Source organism: Cheilinus undulatus, linkage group 13 (assembly GCF_018320785.1).
Source record: "Cheilinus undulatus linkage group 13, ASM1832078v1, whole genome shotgun sequence".
Lineage (NCBI taxonomy): Eukaryota > Metazoa > Chordata > Actinopteri > Labriformes > Labridae > Cheilinus > Cheilinus undulatus.
Window position 1 is genome coordinate 27,989,244 of NC_054877.1, and position 26,337 is coordinate 28,015,580.

A 26,337-nucleotide genomic window follows, 5' to 3' on the forward strand; every position below is an offset into this window, starting at 1 on the left:
AGGTGAAAACACATCTGTTGGTAACGACCTCAGTGATAGTCGCAGGGAGTTAACTATAGTCCTGATTCTTTCTGTCTGTTGTGTAAAAACGTCACAGTTGGTGTGCACAAAGTTCAAAACAGTGCAAACTGGTTTATTGATCGCATCACGGACCCTTTCAGAGAACCCAGCTTGGAGCTCTCAGAAACATTTTGCAACAGAGTAAGGAAGTTGTGACATCCTTTGTTCCATTTAGCCACCTCCTCCCGCTCACCTGAAGAGAAAAACATAGCCTGCTGCGTTTTGGTTTTATCCTGTTGTCACGTGACCGGCAGATCACATTTCGGTATTTTGCATTTGTCTTTCTAGAATGTAGAAATGAATGTTGATGCCTGTCATTTAGTTGCGTTACGCTTTCTAACATTATTTAAAGTCTTGTAATTGGAAGTTTTATAAATACATCGTGTGAGAATTTATGACGTGTGTCCTTAATATTTTTAGTTAAGAAGGTCTAAACTGTCCTATTTACGCGCATTGAAGTTACGCCAAAACGCTCACTTATTTGCCTGTTTAAGAAAGAGGCTGTCATTTTGTTTTGTACAGCTTCTCCCCTGAAAGTTCAGTTTGTTTGCAAACAAAGGAGAGCCACGTGTAGAGCTACATGCCCCTGGGAAGTGTAGTCTCAATGACCTAAAGGAAACACGCAATGTGTTTATTTGAACTCCATTACCCACAGTGCAGAGCGTCTCAGAGGGGGCGCAGTGGGACGGATATTTTTTTTTCTGACTTGACAAGTATATATTGGTCCTGTGTTTACAGTTAGCTAGTTAGAGCTCTTTGTTTTTGTCATCACCTGAAATTCAAAATGTCCCGGCTTGACAGCAGCCTACTTTGTTTGCCATAAATAGTTGAGAAAATATATCATTAGAGGTACAGCTGCACTTTTTTTTAGGAGGCAGAGTTATTTTTATCCATATTTTTTCCTCCATTTGTTACTGCAGAAGACGATTCATCTGGAAACTTCTGGATAAGGTGAGAACTTTATGCATACAAAATATGTTGTTAAGAGCATGAATGCTAAATTTAGGAGTAATTGTTGAGTTTGGTTCGAAAATATGATAAACAGGCACGCGACGGTTGACGAATATTTATGTTTTCAACGGCTAACGGTCGTCACGAAGGAAGCCTCCTTTGTCTAATAAACGGAAGCACAAGGCTTCCTTAAACTCACATAATGTGTTTGTATGTTTTAAATATGTTTGATAATCCTGTAAAGCAACTAATTTCATCTCATAAACTTTAAAACGAGAAAAGTCGAAATTATATATGCGGTTTTTTGCCTCAAACCTCTGTTGTTTTTTTTTTCTAATGAACCCTACTCAAACAAACAAAAAATCTGCATTACAACATAGACTAATACAATAAAATTTAAACATCATAAAATGTCGTTTTGTGAATGATATCACTCGATTTAATTTGTCCTCAGGGGGTATTAGTCACATAGTTACTCAACCTTTCATGCGTCAGACACCTTTGGCCAAACCTGTCCTGAAGTCTTAACATGACTTCTAGGAGGTGCTGCTGGCAGACAACACACATGCAAAGGTTGAACCAGGGTTAAAAATAACCTGAAATAAATGACCTCATAGCAAAGAGCTAAACCTGCTGCCAGAGACTGTATGGCCATAGATAGCAGTCTAATTTATAGGTCATGTAGCTTTAAAATTAGCCTAGCCATTTTTAATATAGCCCACATATAATGAACAATGTTGATCTGAAGAAAGTATCACTCATGGTGCACCTTGCTTATGGGCTGTAAGTTCCTCTTTTCTTGAAAGAAGCAAGCATCTTAGTGCTACAAGTTTAACCATGTCAGGAAAATTAGACTCAAGGTTGTCAGTGGTTGTTCTGTCTTTGTACCTGTTGATCAAACACTGATGATGATGAGCCTGATAGCATCCCTACCCCCATTGTCTTTTAACACAAACAAACCAGACTGACATGTAGGTTGGCCTTTCAACCGTTGCTCAACCTCCCTCCTGCCTGAATCATCTTCCGTCTCACGCAGTTCATTATGCTGCAGGGCACAACTGTTTTTAAATAGTGATGAGCTTGAAGAGCTGTCATACAGCTTTGTGTACTTCTTAGATTTCACTGCTTGAAACTACTTTTTTTAAGTTGTGATGTAAGACACTAAAGCATTACCCCACAGGCTTAAGAAAAATATCTGTGGTGTTCACATGTTTTCTCCTTCTCCACACATGCTTTGTGGCTTTGTTTGTGCTTTGTTGAATGTTTTCAATTTGTACTACAGTGATCCGATTAGGGTTCTCTCTCTCCTGATTTGATGGCAGGATAAAGTGTAATGTTATAATACATTGATGTATTTTGTAATAGTCCTGCATTGCCTGCTCCACTCCTCAGGTCACCCTAAAATTTAGAGAAGGTCTACATTGAAGGTGGCAACCATGGTGTTGATTCTAGGAAGAAGGATGAACAGGGAGGACTCTGGGATCAGAGACTCACCAGCTGTCAAACGCAAGGTGTTGTCACAAAAGCCAACCATTGTTTTATTTTCTGTCTTGCAGTTTCTGTCCAATATATTAAAGTCACAAACTTTACCATTCTTTTTACATTTTGTGTTTCTAAGGTGTTTGAGGTTGACTCCAAAACTATAGCCACCCAGGATGTCTTAGATTTCTGCTCCGGTGCATCCCACTCTGAGGGTATCCTGCAGGTATTCAATGAGTTTCGAGACTGCCGTCTTTTCACCGATGTTGTTATCAGCGTCCAGGGCAGAGAGTTCCCTTGCCATCGCGCTGTCCTCTCTGCCTGCTCTTCCTACTTCAGAGCCATGTTCTGCAATGATCACCGTGAGAGCCGTGAGATGCTGGTTGAGATTAATGGCATCCTGGCAGAGGCAATGGACTCCTTCCTCACTTACGTCTACACTGGACGTGCCAAAATCACCACAGAGAATGTCCAGTTCCTCTTTGAGACCTCCAGCCTCTTCCAGATCTACACGCTGAGAGATGCCTGTGCCAAGTTCCTGGAGGACCAACTTGACCCATGCAACTGCCTGGGCATACAGCGCTTTGCAGACGCCCATTCCCTAAAGCAGCTGGCCAGCCGCTGCCGAAGCTATGCCATGGCCAACTTCTCAGAGGTGTCTCAGCACGAGGAGTTCCTTGACCTGCGCAAGGAAGAGCTGGAGGAGTACACTGCCAGCGATGAGCTGTCTATCGGTAAGGAGGAGGTCGTGTTTGAGGCAGTGATGAGATGGGTGTATCACAGTGTGGAGCAGAGAAAGCCCATGTTGAAGGCTCTGCTGCACCATGTGCGCCTGCCCCTTCTGCACCCCAACTACTTTGTCCAGACTGTGGAGGGCGACCAGCTCATCCAGAATGCTCCAGAGTGCTACCAGCTTCTGCACGAGGCCAGACGCTACCATGTGCTTGGAAATGAAATGATGTCACCCAGAACTCGTCCACGCAGGTAACTAAACTGGTGATGTACAAGTTATGAGGACAAAGGGTCAGATAATCTACTTAAGATGTTTTCAACTGCAGATAACAGTTTTATCTATGAGCCATGTCCTCTCACAACCTTTTTTCATCTGCTGAGGTTATATGACTAGTGAGTCTGATTAAGTTCTCACAATGATATGTTGTAAAGCATCACATGACTGATGATTGTTTGGTTATGCACCAGTTCTTTTCTATTGTCAGGGTACACTGACTTTGTTTCATCCTTTCTACTATTCCTGTATTCTGTTTGTCTTGTTATGATAAAACACCTGCTACACTGCAATTACAGAGGTCACAGTGTGATAAGAATATCTTTCATTTTAAACACTAAAAGGATTTCTAATCCCACATGGAATATCTAGAGTTTACGATTTTCATATGAACCTGGTGCCCCCAGCAGCGTTGTTGTTTTTCCCTGTGTGTTCATGTGTGTGTGTATTAGAGAGAGACAGAGTGTTATTGTGCTGAACAGACAAGTATGTCTTTGACGGGGCCTATGTTTTGAAACCCTATTCTGAAATGTAAATGATAATGAGGTGGCAGAGCATGTTCCTACACAAACTGGTTGGCTGGAAGGAAAAAAAATGATGTGATGCAAGAAAGAGCAATCATGAAATGTTGAGTCTTGTTATCATACCAACAGTGCAACTCACCTTGCTGGTGTGTTTAGGTTCAGTGTGTTCCTGCTTACCTAGTTACCAAATGTACTCTTGTTTCCGGTTTTTGGGCATGTGTTTTTGTGTTTGTGTGTGGTGTAGAGTCCAGTTGGAGGTATTGTTTAGTAAAGGACAAAGGTTAGTGTTGAGTGAAACCTTGTGAATGAGATAGAAAAATAGACCATGTGGCAGCTTACTGTTCAACAAACAACAGCCCAGCTGTCTCTGTAACGTTTAGATTTACTGTAAGGGTTAACTGCTGTTGAACAGTTGTCAGTTGTTAAGGCTGTGTGATGTGTAGTTCAGGTTTATTGTGTCAGTATCCAGGCAGATCTGCTCAGATCAACAGGCCAATCAGGCAGTTAGTCCCCACACTGTCTGCTTCGTTTGCCCCGAGGGCAAAATCTGCTCCTGTTCAAAACAGATGCCTGGTTCTTCCCCTTCCTGTGTCTACACCAGGCACTTTTTTATTTTTGGAAGCCTCTAGAATGTAATTAATCACACAGACACACACACGCACAACTTGTACACCTACACACACACATATAATCATAAAGCGCAGCCACCCTTTGGCTAGACTGTCTCTTAGGTGTATACAAGCCAGTAAAACTGCCTTAATCCCCTACCTCGACCTGATCTACATGCTATGGCACATTGAGTAAACAGACAATGAAATGTAGGTGAAAGTGCAAGAAGTACATATATTTTTTGCTACAACTGTAGTTACAGTAGTATCTTATATGAAGTGAAATTGCGTACAGTTAAACCACTTTTAGTCTTTTCTATAGCCCAGAGGTGTCCAAACTTTTTCCACTAATGGTCGCACTCAGGACTAATTAGGACGGTGGGATCACTTCATATACCTTACCTTGAGTGTATTAAATATGGTAAAGCCAAGCCCTGTCCCTGGATTTCTATTGGTACTGCTATTTCTTGCTGTAAATACTAAGGGCATTATAAAGCAAGGTATCCTTATTATTTTGGTTCCCAATATGTTTGCCATTTGTCTCAATTTAGTCACAAAAATAAATTAAATTCTTCCTGTCAAAATGTTTGTTTACAGAATTAGCACAGTAGCATTGTCCAGTGCTGAAGCTAAGAAGTACAACACAGCCAAGCACAAGCTTCATATTCTAATGTGGGCCATATTTCATTTTATTTTAAGAATTTGCTGTAAGGCAATCAAGGATGGACCATGGGCCACATTTTGCTCCTGAAACATAGTTTAGACACCCCTGCTATAGCTTGACTGAAATTTCAGTGTTTCGCTGGGTGGTAGGGGTGGCAGAGGGGTCATCCCACCTGCCTCATGTCCAAAGTTTTTGTTATTTTGTATGATTCTAGTCTTTGGAAAGTATTGATCAGTTGCGCATAGTATAAAAATGCTCAACTTTCATCACTCACTGTTTAAAATGTTTCCCTTGATATTCTGTGTTCATGGCAGGTGAGCTGCGTGTATAAAGACTTATTGTTGATGAGATACCAAACTGCAACCATCATCCTAGAGTGCAGGAGTAGAGGACAGTATAGGCAGCAAGCATCCACAGGAAAACATGTTTAAACGATAAATGCTGATTTTTTTTTTTTACTCTGAACTTCAGTCCTCAATTAGCACTTACAAGTGGACGCCTCTCGCATGTGGATTGTCTTTGTACATGGGTTTAAAAAAGGAAAAAAAAATCGGCAAATATAATTGGGTGGCTGTAAATATACCTAAGTGGCCCATCCAAGTGTCATGTATCTGTGGGAGGCACTGTGTTTTCATTGGCTGATATTATCTGATGATATTGGCCTGTTACTAATGTATCAGAATATTCCACATATTTGTAATGATGCAGAAAATAAAGCTTTAAATGACATAGAAAGGGTGTGATCTGAATTATAAACATTGAAGAGGCATAATGGGTGAAGAAATGTTCTTCCTCTGTGTAGGCTATGGAGGTAGAGGTGTCACAGAGGCTACAACAGGATCAGTGAGGCCAGCAGGGTGTGTAGTTCAGTGCTCCAGTTGTGTGCATGTCTCACTGTGTGTCTATGTGAAGCTCCAGCTATGCTGTGCTCTCTTACGCTTCCACAAAGCCGTAATGCACTGTGAACTGACAAGCACGGGCACAAAATATCACGCTGCCACTGAATCAGAATGAAATTGAAAGACACAATGACAGTGGAGCTCTGTTTTAGCACTATCCTGGATTTTCACTGTGAAAACACGTAACAGAGCAGGATCTGTCTCTATAGTTTACAATACTCTCACCACTGTCTGCACTACAACTTTTGGAGAATTGGTTGAAAGTGTTTGATAATGTTAAATAACCTTTAGTTAAGTTGTTTTTTTAAGAAATCAGCCTTTATTGCCCCCTCACATAGTTGCATCAGAGCAAAATCAGAGCACAGTACTCATAGAAAAGGTTCATTTTCATTCATCCGTGAAAATTTGCTTTACTGGACATTATAATACCAATCTGTGCATTTCTATCCCTGATTTCTCAAAAATCCTTTAAAAGGTCAGCCTTAATCTTTTTCCAACACTATCATTTTTCTAATGCTACAGTAGTAAAGAGCATGTTGTTAATTAGAAGCCCTGTAGGAAATGTTGTCATATCCAGGGCATGCATTGAACAGCCAAATAGGAAAGCTTTGTGATCAGGGAACTTAAGCTTTAGTCTAGCTCTAAGTTTGTTTTTGTTGTACTCATGATTGATACCTGCATTGTAAAGTGAACCTTGCCTTGAAGATAAGTGTAGTTATTCCTGAGGAAATCACCACTCTGTTTCTTTCCCTTGTGAAACGTTCTACTTTCTGTAATTAAGATATTCCACCAGGTGTTGACACGTACATATCTGTACATCTTCGTGCCCTTTATTTACTATATATGAATTATACACCATATCTGTTATGTCTACATTCCTGTCAAACAGCTAAATCATAAGCTTAAACATGTTCATGTGTTTATATTGTGGAGTATTAAGCCACAAATGTGTTGTTATTCTCCTGCATTGTTAAATTTTCCAATGTCGCCCTTCTCTGTCTGCAGGTCCACTGGTTTCTCTGAGGTGATTGTGGTAGTGGGGGGCTGTGAGAGAGTGGGGGGCTTCAACCTGCCCTACACTGAGTGCTATGATCCAGTCACTGGGGAGTGGAAATCACTAGCCAAACTGCCTGAATTCACCAAGTCTGAGTATGCTGTCTGTGCCCTCCGCAATGACATCCTGGTATCAGGTAAGATCTGACACAAACGGTCAAAAACACTTCATGAGCAAAGTTTCAATAAGGCTTGTAAAAACACTTCAGTAGAAAAAGAACAGGTTAGATAAGTATGTTTATATTAAATGTGAAGATTAAGAAACAGATTGCATCACAAGCTTAACATGAGGAAATGCAGAATACATAGCAACCTTGAACCCTTTACTAAAGCCAGTTTTAAGCCCTTTATATAAAAACTGTTAAACCCTTTTGTGTTGAGTGTGGTCTTGGATGCTAGGACCAGTTTTTCATAACAAGAGTAAGAAAACTTTACTTGTACACTCTTAAGGGATCTTGTCTGTGTGTATCTGTGCTTTGCCTGCCATCTAATCTCCCAGTGGAGTGGCAGGAAAGGCCATGGTGGCTGCTTGCCCTGTGTTATTTTTACAGCTACAGCCTATTGGAGTTGAAGGAAAATATGAGAGAGACATCTGGATCACACTCTAAGCCGAGAGGCCTTTACTGGCCAGCACAGTCCCTCTCTTCCTACTTGCCAATCAAGGAGGTTACCACCTTTTACATGGGTTCAACAGGATTTTTTCCAGGATCGCCTCTCTGCAACAATTTAACATCCCTGATTTGTTTTCTTCATAAGCACTGCACTGGTTTTGATTATAATCCCCTTTAAAATTTTACATATTTAGAACTTTTGAGTGCTATACTATATACTTTATTGTGAAATTAATGTAAACTTGGCTCTCATTCCTTACTAGCAAGCCTGCTGCAATTATGAAATGAAAAGGTGCCAAGCATGGCGCAATCTCCTTTTGTAAAAAACAGATCCAGATTAAGAGAGACATTTCAGTGTTACATCATACTTTTCAGCAGATGAGGTCAGGTAGCTGCTGAGTCCAGCACAGATATGAACATGCAGGGAACAAGTTGCTGTTCAATACGGTGTATGCATTGGGGGCATTGAGGTTGAGAGTTTTTGTGAACCTGTTTTCTTGAATTTACTCAAACAGAAGTTCAAATGAGCAACTGAGGATAGCTCGTGCTCAAACATGCTCAGTATGAGCTGCAAAACAGAGCTGGACAAAACAGCTGATGAAAGATATAGAGCAGAGGAAAAAATGTTGAAAAGAAAAACAGATATAGAGAAGAAAAAAGGATATTCTGCCCTTCAGCAAGAGTCTGCTCCTGTGTTTATGCTTTTTTATGTGCTCACTGTGCCAAGTCATCATGTGTTCGCTATCAATCTACCCTAAAGCTCTGCCTGGAAAAGTCAACACACCCCTCCCCCCATCTCTCTGTCTCACACATTCAATACATACAAACTACTTCTTTATACGTTTTCATGATCTTCATGTTCTTGTCTTCTTGCTGTATTTGTCTTTCACATTTAGTCCAATTTTTCTTTGCTGTATTTTAATTTTGCAGAAATTACATTCCCTCCATTCTGACTGTGTGCTCCTTTTTCACACTAGGAACTACTGCTGATATCTTGGAGGGCCTCCAGCCCCCAACACAGCTGTTCTTAGCTGTGGTCTCAAATAGGACGCATGATTGAGTATACACAACCTGCTTGGTTTTTTACATGACCGCAGCGACATCCCTTTTTCAGCTCGACACTAAGCAGGCTGGAGTTACTCTAAGTGACTATAAGTTAAGGCGATTGATCAGTGGTAGCCTTAAAGAATGTTGTTTTTCTATCAGCCTCAGCTGTCCTAAAGTAAAAAGTCTTATCTGCTAATATTAGCAGGAAACACCAGTCCATGCCTCACATGTTTTATCAGCAGTAAAACTGCGTCTGACTGTAACTACGCATAACTCTGAGAAACCTGTCACACAAATCTTAGTCCTCAAGAACAGTGATTAGCAGCATTGTTTCGCCTCTTCTTTACTAGTGGGACTTGACCAGCGGAAGTTTTTCGTGAGAAAAGACTACCTTCTGAGGGCAGTAGCTTTTTTAAAGGCTTTGGAGCCAGTCAAGCTCCTCTTTACTTGTGTGAATTCCTCTTCAGCATGCTTTCTTCATGAAAATCGTAGGGGACAGAAGCCTTTAGGGCAGCAGACTTTCTGGCTCTGGCTCCATTTTGCAGAGACATGCTGCCACTCACTTCTTTCTCTTGTCTCATTTTGCATGTCTACTACAGTATAATTTAAAATGATTGAACATCAATTGCCTTATATTTTCCGCCACAACAGAAACAAAAAAGACAGACATATACAACCTATGACTTATTTAATTAGATGACCTTTCAAGGAGTAGCTTCTTTTGTTGTTAGGATGAAGCACGTGTCTAATATCTGTACCCACCTGTCTGGTCTGCCAGCTAGTTGACAATGGGGATAACTTCTCTTTGTTCACATGTGAATACAGGAGAGGGATAGACATTTTTGTTTACACTGGCATGCTTTCTTTCTTTATATAACATCTGTGCCTGTATGGAGAAAACATCCAATAAGTAGTGGCAGAAACAGGATATGATGAATAAGGAATTCATCATTTATGTTTAGGGACATTATAACGTAATATAGAAAGCTCTGTTGTAGTGGGTTTGTAGATGAAGAGAGCACTGTCAATGAACCACTTAAATCTCAGAGTTCCATCTTTTTTACAACCCCATCACTGTAACATTTCTCAAAATGATTCATTTGTGTGCATGCATTTGAACCTGTTGAATGTAAGAGAGTGCAAAATTTGAATTTCTCCAATCAGTGATAAGTAAATTGGATCATCCTCTCTAGGGAGCATTGGGTTTTAAATGCAAAGGTGTGGTTTTAAGGCAGGACTTTTCCTCATTCATTTTCCTAATCTGTGTTTTATTAACTGACTTCACGACAGCTGGATCAATTAAAGTCCTGGTGTGAAATAACACAGATTGTCACTGACCCTTCTGTTGATGATTAAGTCTAGTTGGTATCCAGGCTTCAAGATTTACTTACTCTGAGCCTGTTGCTGTTCAGAAAACTGAATCAGAATCTTAAATTTCTGTAGTGTTTTGATTGACTTTTTGGAGATATCTTCTCTTTTCTCCTTGACTATGATTTGGCTCAGGTTTTATTTGGATGACCTGCATTTTGTCACGTCTTTGCCCTTCATCGATTCTACAGAAAAAGCTAACCTTGGGGTTCTTGTTCTCCCCTTTGTTAGTCTTTAGAGAATCAACAGACAGCAGGTGTGCATGTTTTGATTCATGGTGGGGGAGGGGGGTGTTATCAGGAGAATGAGTGAGTGAGAAGAGGCACGTGTCGGGGCTTGTTGAATATGTGTCTGGGTTACACTGTAACATGGTAGGGTGACTTAACTTCTAACAGTCCATGTTTGCCCAGAGACAACAGACCAGGCTCTCTGTAGTAGTTTTGACTCTGGTTGTGTTGTGTTTGTCTTGAAAATATTTTTTCGACACCAGTCCTTACACCCTGAAACATAAGACTAAGTGCAAGTGCCCGTGTCTTTGAATGAATAACCAGGCGTATATATATGTCAGGAAACACTTGATTTGCAAGGTGAACTCTTGAAAGCTAGCTCAGGATAAGACAGATAAGACAGCTCTGGCTCATTTATGATATATTTAACTACTTTGACAAAAACAAGCGACTTATAGCTGACTGTTTACCAAAAAGAGATAAGAGCTTTCTAACCCTGTCATTTTTTCCATATGTTTTTGGCAAATGATAACCTGAGTTGTCTGCAGTGTTAAGGTTACTTTTTGGATTATTTGCTACAAAAGGAAAATAGGCATGGTTCTGTCTTGATTAATAACTATATTTGGTGGTATGGTTGTCCTCTGTTGTGTTCAGGTGGGCGTATAAACAGCAGAGACGTGTGGATGTACAACTCCCAGCTGAACCTGTGGATCAGAGTGGCTTCACTCAACAAAGGTCGCTGGAGACACAAGATGGGCGTCCTGCTGGGCAAGGTAAGTTGCAAGCCAAGATTTATTTATTGCTACATGGTGCAGGGATTCCCCCATGGTGGATGCTTCAGTCTCAAAAATGTATTTATAGAGGTGCAGATGGCCAGGTGATTAAATTGCGCCACACTTCCATGGGTGGTCCAGGTTTGGAGCTGGCTTGTGGCTCCTTTCCTGCATGTCATTCCCCACTTTCTCATCCCTGTTTCTAACTCTGTTTGCCTTTCTCTTCTGTAATAAAGGCAAAGGTACTAAAAGTGCAACAGTATTTGTATTCGTCCTGAATCGTCATTGTTCGGGGTCATGGTTTGGTGCACGTAGCCCCACGACAAATATGTCTGAGTTCTTTATACAGTCTGTGGTCTGAATGGAGAAAAACAGCCATCATAGATGACCGTATTACTCACCAAAGTAGATGGAAGAATTTCTCAAAACTGTTAGCTAACCACTTTTAAACAACCAATGTGTGATACTGAACTAAACAAATGGACCCAAGTGTAAGACTGGTTAAACACGGGCAAAGTTCAAAGACCGAAATCAATCCAAATCAGTACGCGATAATTCACAGAACACAAGGCAGAGGCATCCAAGACGGCAGGCAAAGACGAGGTCAAAAAACTAACTAGAAACACGAGGGGGAATGCTGGAACGCTGAATCTAAGGACAAGATGATCTGGCCGTGAGAGAAAGGAAAGGGGAGACCAAATACGCTGGGGGAAGGGAGACAATTACACACAGGTGAAACACATGAAGTGATCACAGACGCAGGGGAACAGTTAGGGATGGGGAGGAAGGAGCGATCTGAAAAGAGACACAAGGTAAGTATACAAAATAAAACATGAAACAAAAGACAAGAAACATGAGGGTATACAAAATATCTTAAAATAAACCTGTAGATATGACACTGTGAAGAAGAGGATGAGGATGAAGCATAACATAACAACATAACAACAAAACAAACAAGTATCAATTTCTATGAACAACAGCTTAAATTCTCAGGAAAAAGGGATGTATGTTTTGCAGAAATTTGAACCAGGTATATTTTCAGAAGACAAGGACACAATGCATGCATTGATACTTCGTTTTTATCTGGTAAAAAGCAACATTGGATGAAGTGCACACTGACATTACAGAGTAAACAGAGTAACTAACTGGTAAGGAGCCTTTTGATTGCTTTAGTTCATACCTTTCACAATAATGCCTCATCCCACTGCAACACACAGTCTCTTACCTGCAGGCATGAAGGAATCTGTTTTTAAACAAAATATAGGCTCTGCATTCTTTGTTATGATTGGCATTAAGCATCTCGCTTTTGGTATGACACACTCATCAGTGTCAGAAAAGGGGCCACACAAGGGGCCCTCAGCTTGCTCTCCCACTGTCAACTCTTTTCTGCGTTTTTTCTGATAAAGGAAACTTTGACAAGGAACAACAATATATTACTGGGTGATGCATTGTTTGTTGCCCCAGGGTTTGAAAATGATTCTTGCTAGCTTGTCCCACACATCCTGCATACATAAGAGCAGGTTCAACAGAGAGAAGGAAGTTCATATTTATTTGTAACTGTCATATAAACAAGTTCTGCAGCCAGTGGAACGATAATTCACCTCATTGTTAACACAACTCACAGAGAATAATTCTGCTATTACTTCCTAAAAAACTTGTTCTCTGTTTATCTTGTAACGTTTTCATCATTTGCCTGACTTTTTCATCATATGTAAACCACATTCTACTACATAAACATCTCTATGAATCCTGTAAGTCAGGGCTCAATTTAGAAAAAGAGATGACTCCAGTTTGGTTATGAAATTTGAGAAAAGTTAATACCAACACATGAGCTCTGCATGAATCCTCGATGACTGTCTCTACTTCTGAGCTGTTACTATTTAAAGCCTGTAATACAAGGAAAGGTGGACAGTCTTGTTTGAGGTCAGTGGGAGTTTAATGGATCTGTGCCAGCGACTCACACTTCCAAGTTAAGGCCTAGCTTAGTCCATCATATCATATGTTGTGGGTCTTTTTGCAACCACATAGTAAGCCTGGAGTGGCCATACATGGCTGCTGTAAGCCCTGATAATCCTGTAAACATACACTAGGTCTGTGTATGTAGGAGTAATGTACACACACAAGGCTGTTCATGTTCCTATGGCATGCTGCTTTCTTTTTACAAGAAAGAAAACTCTATCATTATATCAAATACTATGAAATACTATGTTACTGACCTGTAAAATCTTTGTAACCATCTGATGTGTTTTGAAACTCTCCTTTACTAGAAGTCAAGTCTTCATGGCATAGCATTTACATTTAGGGCATTTGTGGTTTAAAAGACGGACTTAATGCTTAACAAATGTTGACCAATTGTAAGACAGCGGCATGTTTACCTCCTGAGAGGTTTTTGCACTGTTATTATCTGTTATTAGTGTTGCGAAAGGAAGAACAACTACAATTGTCTTCGTAAGCAGAGATGACTCAGACATGCCACTCACACATGTATACACATTTAAAAACATGGACACAAGTATAATCAGTCTTGGAAGGCTTTGGGCTAAAATAGAACTTTATTTGCTTTGGCAGAAGGGGTAAGACTCTGTATGGGGTTCTTGACATCTCAAACAATCATGTTTTTGTAGCTTTGAAAGTCTGTATTGAATTTTGTATTTCTTCTAAACAAGACCCAAAATGGTTAGCTTCCTTGCCACAAAAACAACAGACACACGTGCTCTTTCACAACAGTGACACAATCAGCTGGGAGGTCATACTTTGGCTATTAAAGCCATTGGTTAAATCCAAAGTAATTCCAAGTTCAGGACACAAATGTACAATTAGAAAACAGTAAAAGAACAAAATAAAATGTTCTTTTTTATCTGCATCTTGCTTACACCCAGAGGTAAAACAAGTACATAATTATTGTTCTCAAGTTAAATTACAGATACTCTGGTTAAAACTTACTTAAGTAAAAGTAAAAAGTAATTAATTTGAAGTTTACTTTGAATATGGAGTAATTACCGAGGAGTTGTAGAATAAAATACAACTCTTCCTTATTGGCAAGAAAAACGAGAATAGATTTCTCACCAGGTTGTTCACCAGGTTGTTGTATATATGTTTGTCATTGCAACATTTAAGTAAACTGCTATTTGAAAATGTTATATATGTGTTTTACAATGTGAGAGCTGCAGCAACTCTTGAAAATCTGCAACAAGGTTGGTCTCCTCTGGCAAGAACAAAGCAGAGAGTCAAGGTAGTAGCAAAGCAACACTTAGTGTTGCACTATTTATCCTTTAAGAATACCTTAAGTCGTAGATGGGACCTCTAACCCAGTGGATAACTTTACACATGGTGCAAATGTGTCTAACAGCAAAAAACAAAAAAAAAAACAAAAAAAAAATAGAAAAGCACTCAGAGAGTGCAGACCTCTGCCATTAGCCCTATCTCCCAATAGTACAGAATCATTTAAAAAATTCCTGGATCCAGATGGTGATCCGGATCACTACCAAATTCTAATCAGTTCTTCCTTATGCCATTTCTGACATTTCCTGAAATTTCATCAAAATCCGTCCACAACTTCTTGAGTTATGTTGCTAACAGACAAACTTACAAACCAACAAACCCACCCAATCACATCACCTCCTTGGCAGAGGTAAAAATAACAGTCCACAAGAACTGTGAGCAAAAGAACCCCTGCAGGGATCACTGTACAGCAAGCAGCATCTTAACATAAATAAACACATATAAAACACCTCTAAACACGTGTAAGTTGAACTAACACTGGTGGATCAACACTGTCAAACAACTTCAACACTGTAGAGTCTACAGTGTTGAAGTTATTTGACTACAGTGTAGACCATTTTACCAAGAATGGAGTGGAAATTAAAATCCTCCCTCCAGTACACACTCCAGTTTTTGCTGTGTACAACAGTTGTTTATGGATGGGATTTGAAATCATTCTCTGGCTATGTGCTGCTGTGTGGTCAACTTAGTAGGAAAAAGTACAAAAGTACTGCTCTCAGGTAAAAGTACATTTACTCTGGTTTGAGCTTACTTCAGTAAAAGTAAAAGTACTGATTTCAAAACACACACAAAAGTACTCAAACAATAATTTGAGTGAATGTAATTAGTTACTTTCTACCCCTGCTTACACCCTAATGCTAAAATTAAATAAATAAGATGCTTAATGCTTAAAAAAAAGATGGTAAAGGTTCATAACAAATTGAAATGCTAAATGAAAGTGTAATTCTATGCTTAAGTCTTACTTGTGCAGTTTAACCAGACATCACACAATAAAACAATGGTCAGAGTTGCAATAAAATATGTAGTTTTGCAGAAGATACATAGGCACAAACTTTATAGCCCTTTCTAGAGAAGCACATTCCTTTGAGATCTTCTGTCCCAGGAGAGGCTCTTGTCTCAGACCACTTCCTGTATCTGTTCCACACGTGTTTTTCCCTTCACTTTTGTCCTCCCCTTCTTTCCGCTTATTTTGCAGACCCTTCGGAATTGAGTCCAATGGGTGTTTCCTTTTTTTACTTCTTCAGAAAGTTACTATCCACTATAATGACATAGAATCAGTCACATCAAGGAGATTCTATCATTCTTCCTCTGAACTGTCTTCTGTTATGTATTTTTTCCTGGTGTCTTACCAGATATCTATGAAATGACTGTTCCAGTGAATTTGTCAGTGATCTATCAGTCCTCCAATCTCTAAGTCATACAGTGATATGTATGTTTTGAGCTTCACTGCTTGCAGTATCATTTTCCTCACGTTTCAGTTCCCCCTCCTTATGCATTTGTAGCCAGTCATTTCCTCATTCAGTCCATAATTTCCCCTTTTGATGGGCAGCACTCATGCTACAGTTGCAGAGTACGGAGAAATGAGCCTGAGTGTAGTAAACAAGCTTTCATAATGAGCATGTATGCATGTTTAAGCTTTCACAGAAAAACCTCAACACAGGCTTCCACTAAATCACTTTTCAAGGAATTTGCATGTTCAGTTGACTTGTAAGCTGTTTCTTCAGCTGCACACATGAGCACACCTACATTTCTTGTGCTATACTTGTACAGATTTACAACATCCATTCACATTCCCTTTGGCAGAACCCTAAGACTAAACTTCTTAAGCTGCAACACTTGTCATTGTCCTGCTTGTAGTCCTGTTAGACTGGTCTTGTTTCCATCAAAGTATAAGGGAAAAAAGGGAAAAAAAATAGGTCACCACTTGTTTTTCCCTCTTTGTTATGGTGGCAGCTGTTCTCTTCCATCGTAACTTTTCAGTCTCTTTTCCCTTAGTGCCTTTGTCAGTCTCCCTCTCTCCCTCCCTCTCTCTCTATATATATTCTCCTGTGCTGTTTTTCCCCTGAAGTCATCAAAGGAAACAGTTAATCATTCAGCCACCATCAGGGTTTGAACATGATGATAAAATGAGCCGTAAATGTGCTCCTTCAGTGGTTAGCAAGTGTGTCCACAGGGAGTTGTGAATCACGTTTGGCTTGGTGTTTATGCGATGTCAATATTGCTAAAGTCGGTATAATGTATGTGTTACCATCATCGAGCTGACATGAAATGTGCCTATGTTAATGCACTTACACTTTCATGGTGTATTCAAACCATGCAGGCGTCGAGTGAGTGCAGAGTATCAAAGCTGGAAAGCCAAGCGCCAGTCTGATTCCCCCATCCCCCTTTTACATACCTCTGCAAACACGTTAGTGTCTGGATATTCTCAATGGAGTATTAAAGGGTCAGTTCGCCCAAAAACATTTTGTATTTAGCTAATAGTGTAATGGGTACACTATTATTATTTTTACTTTGGGCAGGACAATAAAACTAGGCTTCCAATTATTAATGGAGATCATGGAAGAAATCCACAAACCTTGCTTGACAAGACCTACTTTGCTGAATTATTACATAAAAGAAGAAGTTAGTAGGTGCATTAATCCTTTAATGCCTGCAGAGAAAGGCTCATAAAACACTTCTAAACATGTTTGCCTTGCCCTGAATACATATGTTATCTTTACTGCGTTGATCTCCTTTTTTCTTTTCATGAAAGAAAACAAACAGGAACAGAAGTGCTTCAGGTTCTGAGATATGGTGAATGGTTTTGTTGTGTTTTTCCTCAGCATCAACTTTACCGTTAAAAAACGCGGCAGTGCTGTCAGTCAGGCCAGGTGTTGAATGCAAATCCATGAGCCTATCCTCTTTTTTGTTCCCCTTTTCCCTCTGTCTTTCTTTGTCTCTTTTTCTCTCTTTCTCTCTCTGTGCTTGTTTATGCTTCAGATATTTTGGAAGCAAGGAACAGCCTGAAGGTTTTCTATTGCATAACATCAGTCTGTTGGTTGGCGGAGAATAACCAGAAGTACTACTTACTATGACATCTTAACACGTGATCATCTACCAGAAACTATTATTGAGAAAGTTTATTAAAAACTTGGGCTGCAAGCAGCACTGAAGGGCCCTCACACCCTGCCACATGTCGGGGTGTGCCGCATCCGCAGGTGTGCGGGAATATATTGGTGTTGACAAGCCATGCAGTGTACTGCAGCACAGCAGACACCATATAAATTATGTGGATCATCCCAGGGCTGTCGTGTTATGGGCAGTCTTTAATGTGAAATAATGGCCACATTGTACTTTGTATATGAGATGGTCAATAGTAGGTTACAATGCCATTTAGCAGACGCTTTATATTGAGAGCGTAGGTGGCTTTATGACAAAGCAAGATGCTAAAATGTTGATGTGAGCAGAGCAAGAGCAATATTTTTTTCATTAAAAATAAAGACAAGATAGATGATGTTATGAGTTTTTGGGCATGGTAAATGTCACATATTATGGAAAATACACTTTTTCAGGCTTATGTAGCAAAAATATATGCCCCTGGCCTGTCCACAATACCCCCAAGAATCAGAACATCCCCCTCCACCTTTCAGAAAATGTGTCCAAAGGAGTTGCTCTCAGATTTTCCCCTCATGATGTCATGTGGGGAATTAGCACTGCCCTCACATTCGGTTGGCCCTCCCCGCTTGGAGGAAAGTTCTGGAGAACCTCTTTTTTTTTTTTTTTTTTTTTTTTTTTTTCTTTTTCTCAGGGTTCTGATTTAATCATCTTGATTGTTGGTTTCCAACCAGGGATCAGGAACTCCCTATGGGGGATCTCTTTGTCTGCTCTGAGGCTGCCAAAGTGTGCACATATTGACTAGAACATTATAAAACATTTTCAGTAGTTTCTTAAATAGTTTGTACAAAGGTCTTTTCATAGGAAAAAACATGCATAACAAATAACAAACAATTAAAAACTAGTTGATTTTTAATAACAAGTTTATTTAATGAATAATGTTTAAGAGTGTAAAATAATATGTATGGATGCTTGTCCACTAAAACTGCAGTACTTCATAAACTTTTTGCCACCATTTTTTCCAGCAACACAATCTCAACTCACTTTTAGGTCCCTATCCACCAGCTGAGCACCACTGTTCTAGATAATGGCAGGAGACAGTATAAACTAACCGTTTTTAAAACCACAACAGCTTTATTTTTAAATAAGTGTCAATGGATATAATGCATTTAGACACAAATTGTGTTGGAATCAAACATAATATGTTTACAGCAATCATTGTTGAACAGCTGTTGTGCCTCAAGGTGTTGTTTTGGTTGAATGAGTTAAATGTTCAAGGTTAACATCATGCGCTGCTGGCTGCAGTGCTTACTAAAGAAGAACAACAAGGACAGAGGTAATACTGCTCTTCAGAGGCAGTACGTCATCTTTACACCTGATAAACTGGTTCTCGAGTGCTTATGTAGAAAGTATTGTTTATATTCAGGAAGTTGCACACTTCAATAAAAGTCTTCCTCTTTGAGGGAACCTTTTATGGGTTTCTGTGAATATATGGGGAAAGTATATGTCGTAAAGTAAACATGTTATTTTCCCTAAATCTTTATGAGTCATCTGTGATTAAAGTGCATTTATGTTTGTGCCCTCAGGTATATGCTGTAGGTGGCTACGATGGCCAGAGCCGCCTGAGCAGTGTGGAGTGCTACGACTCCTTTTCCAACCGCTGGACAGAGGTGGCCCCCATGAAAGAGGCGGTCAGCTCTCCAGCCGTGGCAAGCTGTGCTGGCAAGCTCTTCGTCATAGGGGGAGGGCCAGATGATGACACCTGTTCAGACAAGGTGGGAAACAGATGTGTGCTTCCCTCCTCAGCACATAATGAAGACAGCAGAGGGGCTTTTCATCCCAGATTACCTGTTTTTAGTGATTATACCTTAGGGGCTTTTTTTCAAAGCAGACATTTCAGTGGGCGTCAAACTTGACTTTTGAAGTGACAAGAGATTTTACGTTAAATAGACACTGCTTTTGAAACACAAACTAAAGTGACATCTCTGTGCTTGTAATTACAACAAAATTCAAGGAGGTCTGATAGCCTAGTGCTTATGTTCACACACTCCACGTGCAGAGGGTGTCGTCCTCCAAGCAGGCTCAAATCCAACCTCATTTCATTCCCCACTCTCTGTGTCCCCAGTTTCCAATTTTTCTCACTGTTCTCATTCTCTGCATCCCCAAATTAAGTCTTTAAAAAATTGCTTCTAATGTCCTTTTTGGATGATGTTAGGAAGAAAAATTTCAGCATGAAATCACATTGGGTGTTTGGGCTTTTACGAAACATTTTTTAACTCTGCAAGGAAAAATGTGAGAGAGGAGTGACACAAAAACAGCGAGTAAATCTTTTAGTGTTAACGATCACATCGTAAACATTGGAAGTTAACCTGTCATGTTTATGGGCATTTTCTGGTCAGTCAAGTTGATCCTTATTAAGTAATGGTCCATATCTTAGTAGTTTAGTTTCCTAATCATTACATTTACATGCCAAATATTCTAAATTGTGCTGTAGTTTAAAGTTTATTACACATGTGAATGCCACTAATAGAAATGTCCCAACGTTATCAAACAACAGTGGCATGCTGTGACACATTCCTCACAGAAATAAAGAGTAAGAGGGAATCTTAGGTAACATTAATTCAAGGGAATTTAAGGATACGATCATTCGTCATCTGTCCGGATATGCCAGCGTCGTCAATGCATAATTCTTTTTTATGTAATCCTACAGATCATGACTCGACATGCTACTCTGGAGTAATTTCATTTTGTTTTGACTGATAGCGGAGTTGTTTGCTGTAAACAGGAAGACAGTGTTATTCTTAGGATCCCAACCTTCAAGAGAAGAATTTTTCTTCCTCAGTTAGATAGCTGGTGTGTTTTTCATGTCTCTGAAGGCTAGAAAACACACATTCACCTGCACGGAGTTAGTCTGATAAGAAACATCACAACGGTCTGTTTCTCTGGAACTGTAAGGTAGTCTATCTTTGATGGTTCTATGTAACCTGTAGGGCCTAGAGTTTGTGCAGGCGCCAGTGCCTCTGAACTTCTTATCTCTGGTGTCTCCTGATGGCTCATGCACATCCTAAAAGCATACTGTTGTGCTAGGATAAAAGTAGAAAGTATTGTTCATGTTATCTGTAGTCAAAGACAACATTGTTTAAGCTGTTTTAAAGAGAAGGTGAGCAAATGTTTGGATTGTACCTAAAACCACAAAGGAGGAAAGGCTTGTATTAGCTAACACAGTCAGGAAAACCACTGTGAGATACATTTATTTCAGGTTTTTTTAGTAGCTATTCTGCCAATGCATTAAACATATTGAAGGTGTTTTGGAGCTTTTTATCTTCAGTAAAACACAACTGACTTTATGTCACTGTATGCCACAGGTTCAGTGCTATGATCCAGAGACAGACTCCTGGTTACTGCGAGCCAACATCCCTATCGCCAAGCGTTGTATCACAGCAGTGTCCCTCAATAACCTGGTCTATGTGTGCGGTGGTCTCACCAAGTCCATATTCTGCTACGACCCTGCAGAGGACTACTGGATCCATGTGACTCACACCTTTAACAAGCAGGTAAGAGATTACATTCAGAGATAAATTCAGACAAGTTTTGGTCTCTTTGTAAAGGCTTTTTCCTCAAGCGCTGCAATGTCATACAACTTCTTACAACGCAAATTATTTTAAAAGTCCAAATATGGAGCTGTAAGAATGTAGGGCCTTTATAATGTGAAGATGCAGTCTTTAATTCCAGTCTCTCTGTCCGTGCAGGAGAGTTGTGGCATGTCAGTGTGCAACGGTAAGATCTTCATCCTCGGTGGAAGAGGAGAAAATGGCGAAGCAACAGACACAATCCTGTGCTACGACCCTGCAACAGGCATCATCACAGGAGTGGCAGCCATGCCGCGGCCGATCTCCTACCATGGCTGTGTAACCATCCACCGCTACAACGACAAATACCACAGGCTCTGACCACAAACCAACACACAGACCACACACTTTCTCTCACATCGGAGCACTCACTAAAGAACTGAAACTCTTAAAACCGTATCCTCTTTCAGTTCATCCTCATGCACAGCATAAACACACACTTCTTTCAAAAGAGTACCGTCAAACTAATTTATTTTCCCTCAGCATCATGTAGCAATACTCACTGTGGTTCCCAGAATCCATTTCTGTTCTGTGCTATAGTAAAGCCTCACTGTTGAAATGTTAAGCAGTTGCTGAGAACTTGTCCATGACTACGGCTGAAGTGAAATCAGACCAATTGTGCCTCACATGGGTAATGACTGCACAAGGTTAGGGGGTAAAGGACCAAAAATGAAAATCCTAGGATTATTGTGGTCATTAATTTGACATGCAGGATTTCTGCTTGAAGTACCAAAAGCAAATACTTTATCAATAACATTACAGGACAGTTCATAGTAATTAAAGTTTGGAAATTAACTCTGAAATCAAGATAACATACAAGTGTATCCCACTGAATGATGCTGCATCTGTGCGGTGAAGGTGGCAGGGGAACCCTATTTATTTAAGGTTATATGAATTTTATCCTTTGTCCTTTAAAGTGGGTTTCTCCCTCCCATTCGTTAATCTCATCACTCATGGATACCTACGCCTCTACTCTTATAATACAGTACATTTCCGCTCTTTAGACAGTATTCATCAGCAATACTTTTTTATAAAGACGTTCTAATACAGCTATATTATTCTTTGAAATGTTTAACTTAAGATTTTATCATCACAACAGGCAGTCCACTTGTATTGAGGTGAATTTTGAATTCAGCACTACCAGCACTTGAAAAAAGTCAGCAATGGACACAGGCCTATAAGGAAGAAAATGGGAGGAGAAAGGAGGAGGAGAAATCAGATTAAACTTCCGTTTAGGGTTAAGGTTACGATACCAAAAGTTAAAAACCTGACCTGCAAAACCTTATTAGAAAACGTTTGATTAGACAAGAAAACAGTCTGCCTACAGAAAAAAAGCTTGTCCTCTATGAAAATATTCTAAACATAGTTCATGTAGCTATGTTAGCTGCAAAAGCTACATAGATAACAAAGCTATGCAGCTCTGTTTTCTATGTAGCTATCGTGGCTGAAGCTAAGCTCACCAGCGGCTAGCTACGTAGCTAGGTTATCTGCATAGCTATGTTAGCTTTAGCCATGTTTACTAAAGCTTACGATGCTAAAGCTAACTTAGCTACATTGGCTCATGTGATAATGTTAATCACATAGCTAGCTTAGCTATGTTAGCTTTAGCTAAAGCTCATGAAGCTTAAGCAAGCTACCTTTAGCTTGTACTAGCAAACTATGACACTTCCACTCTGACAGAGATGTCGTCTCAAAAGAACAGTCTGTGAAAGTAGCTGTCAGAGATTTACTGTGTGCAGCCAGACTGTCCTGCAATTACAAGGGACTTACCAGCAGACATCTCTTTTACAGTCTCTTATACTCTCTTTTGTGGATGGGATTTATACAATACAAAGATACAACAAGATATATGGTTTACATATGTACTTGAGTGGTTGTACAAATACCTGGGTGGCCTATGTTTAGGGAACACATACTTTTGCAGCCCTTTCAACCACATCACAACAGTTACACCACAGCAAGTCCCATTTGCTTCCAGTCATTAATGAAAATTAAACAGAAACCCTCTTTCCTAAGATTAAGTGTTTAAAAGACAATTGAGTATAGAGGATCTTCAAAAATGAACAATTTAGAGATTAAAAAATACTTATTGCACCACAAGAATAAATAGTCCTTTTATTTTAATTTAGTGTTCATAAAAATCAGGTTATCAGACATGAAAAGAACTTCCTAACATTGTGCCTTCATTGTTGTTTAATTTAACCTTCCCTGAGTCTAGATTGCTGATGAGCTGAAATGATCACACACAGTGCTGATGAACAAAAGCAATGCCTTAAGACAAACTTTTAAAAAATGCCCATGCAAAAATGAGCCAGCAATGATCTGCCAAAAGAATAAAACAACAAAAATATTGAATATATACATTGAAATATCTTTGTACAGTCCTCTATTAACTGTCTTTACTGATATAGAAATGGACTTGATGATAAAGTGGTTAACAGTCAGACAGCTGCTCCTCCACAGAATCAGAGGTCATAAGTACAAACTTCTTGCGACTGTTGACCCAGAGCAAAGCTATCAGAAGAGACACAAACGGAGGCTGTACCAAAATATTGGAACATAGCTACTGCACTCTTTAACTTCCCCTTTATATCACCTGCTTCCACTTCCTGTGTGTGTTTCCTTTTTCCCTGCTCCAGCTGTGCCATCACATCACACATCCTTTCCACAATGAACTCTCCTTTTTAAGCTTTACTTTGCTCCATTATCATTATTTTTTTTTTATTACACTCATTACTGACATTTTTTTATTTTTAAGTTATACTTGTTTGTATTTTTATAACTGAATGTTTACTGTATTATACCTTGCTTCAGTGTGTCTGTTTTTTTTATAGATAATAGTTCATTAGTGTTCTGGGCTTGTGGGTGGTTTTGGTAGATGTGAGAAGCCTTTGCAGATCAAACTCGAAGACTGCTCTGAATTAGCTGTGTGCATGTTTGGTATGTATGTATGTATGCATGTGTGACTTTTACGACTTGGTATGGATGTTGGAGCCAAGGAGGTTTATCAGTTCTAGTGTAGGCGTTGCTTTACTGCAAACTTCTGTCAACAGAACCTTTTCCACTGAGTGTAGCACCTCTCACTTGTGCACTACATGTAAACGAGTCACTCGGGGTAACCATAGAAACCTCCAAGTGTGTCTGAGTGTATACATGTTTACTGGCGTGTGTAGCAGTGCTATATAACGCTTAGGTTCTGAATGACAAAGATTTTGGATGCTGTGGCTCATGGTCAGTAAAAGTCACCTTCTACTACATTAGGTGTTAATAGACTAGAGATATTGCTGTGAATATAACTTTAATATGTTTTCTTTGTGTATTTAAATGTTTTTCTTTCAGTTGCATACTGTGTTTTCTGTAACTGAGAGCCCCAATTGTGCACTTTGACAGAATCCTGTTAAATGTAGAACTAAATGGTAATAATATCCTGTTTTTTTTACTGTATCAGTAAATGTTCTTTGCTTTCATGTGACGTATGAAAGAGACACTTAAAGGGCCTGTCAGCTGCTCCTGTTTTGGTCACTACCTGCATTGGGTCTAAAATTCAAACAAAAGCTACAAGAAAACAATGTAAAGAGAAGAAAGCAGAGGATAAGGGAGTTTCTCGTGCTCATTTGTGGGGCAGCTTTGCAAAGATAGCGCTTCTGTCTGTCAGCCACCCTGACAAAAACAGGTAGTGGGATTTCAGCTTAAACCATCATCCTTTTAAGACAGTTTCTTAGAAGGATAAGGTCAGGGTCAGGTTTTCTAGTAGTTCAAGCTTGAAAGAAAACAACCTCAGGCCCACCAACACTCCAGATGAGCATACTTTGGGTAACTCAGGAGGCCAACAAGAGGAGGCAAACAGACAAGAAGGTTTTAAGTCAAAGGGCAGGAGTAAGACAAAGAGAGAGAGAATGTGAGTGTGTGCGTCTGTGATTTCACTGAGTATTTACACAAAACTTTGTCTTGTAATGTTTTTTTTTTTATTATTTTATTATTATCTCTGCATTGTTTACTTGGATAAGATTGTACTTGTTGCCTTTTTTTCTTTGCTTGTGGTGAGTTGAGGGACTGTTTGTCGCTAGCATATTTTGACTCCCAACTGCAAATAGTGTGCCTTATATTACACTCAAAAGAGGTGAGAGTTGAAACCCGACTGATGGATTTGAAAAGGAATGCAGACATAAGCCAAAGTGGATTTGCTTTTAATCCCAAAGGTGACTTTGTTGAGAAATGTCCATGGATTTAAAAATGGGAGCTTTAACCTGTTCATTGCAGAATGCTGACCTAAGTGCCCCATGAAAAGAGTGGGAAATTGAATCAGTTTGATGTAAACTTTTCTTATTGTGTGTATGATGTGATACATTAACTCCATTTTCTCCTTAGATGATCTTTGCCTTACTGCGAGAAATCTTTGGATTTTTATAAACTGCAGTATGTTGAAATGTAATGGTTGACTTTACGTAAAAGAAAAATCAATAAAGATTTTCTTTCTGTATCAATATTTGTGTCTTGTCTCATCTGTAAAATGTTTTATTGATATAATACAATTATGGTGACCAAGGTTATTACAGTAAACTAAAACTAAATAACTAACACTGAAATGTAAACCATTTTAGTTTACTTAAACTTAGTAAAAACAAAACTTTAGAAAAAAGAAGAAAGAAAAATAACTGAAATAAATTAAAATTTGTCATAAAACCTTAGTTTTAGTCTTAGACAGCAGCAGACTAACTAACATGTCCATCCAAGCCTGGAGAGAATAGACTCGCCTGATTTGACTGGAAAAGACTTCACACAAAAGTAATTTTAGGTCTTAAGTTGTATTCAATCATCAAGTTTAAATAAAAATAAATAAATGAAAAACCCCTTTGGGTTCAACCTGCCATGTGTCCCATATTGCCGAAAAACCTAAAAGTAATAAAAACGCAACTAAAATGAAGCCTTTTTGCAAAAATAAATAAACTATTTGATTTGAAAAATTAAATAAAGGACCACTGAAAAGGTGCAGATAATTAAAAAGTGAAATGAGACATAAAGCAACAGTGGTGGACTCACTGTGTCTGCGGGGAGACGCTGAC

General features: G+C 39.4%; 1 protein-coding gene across 1 annotated transcript; it reads left to right on the forward strand.

Moving 5' to 3' along the window:
• The first annotated feature begins 301 nt into the window (after positions 1 to 301).
• klhl24a (kelch-like family member 24a) lies at positions 302 to 25,752 on the forward strand. Its single transcript, XM_041803236.1, has 9 exons — positions 302 to 325; positions 981 to 1,011; positions 2,404 to 2,522; positions 2,630 to 3,474; positions 7,197 to 7,381; positions 11,152 to 11,270; positions 19,232 to 19,420; positions 21,011 to 21,199; positions 21,395 to 25,752. Exons 3-9 carry the CDS (start codon positions 2,448 to 2,450, stop codon positions 21,593 to 21,595), a joined length of 1,803 nt encoding a protein of 600 aa, XP_041659170.1. The 5' UTR covers positions 302 to 325; positions 981 to 1,011; positions 2,404 to 2,447; the 3' UTR covers positions 21,596 to 25,752.
• The last annotated feature ends 585 nt before the right edge of the window (positions 25,753 to 26,337 follow it).

What these genes read in the sequence shown, in the direction of transcription:
- klhl24a (XM_041803236.1), top strand. Translation starts at nt 2,448, where the DNA reads ATGGTGTTGATTCTAGGAAGAAGGATGAACAGGGAGGACTCTGGGATC. An exon ending in CAATGACATCCTGGTATCAG is followed by an intron (nt 7,382 to 11,151) that starts GTAAGATCTGAC and finishes TGTTGTGTTCAG; the next exon opens with GTGGGCGTATAAACAGCAGA. An exon ending in CTCACACCTTTAACAAGCAG is followed by an intron (nt 21,200 to 21,394) that starts GTAAGAGATTAC and finishes CTGTCCGTGCAG; the next exon opens with GAGAGTTGTGGCATGTCAGT.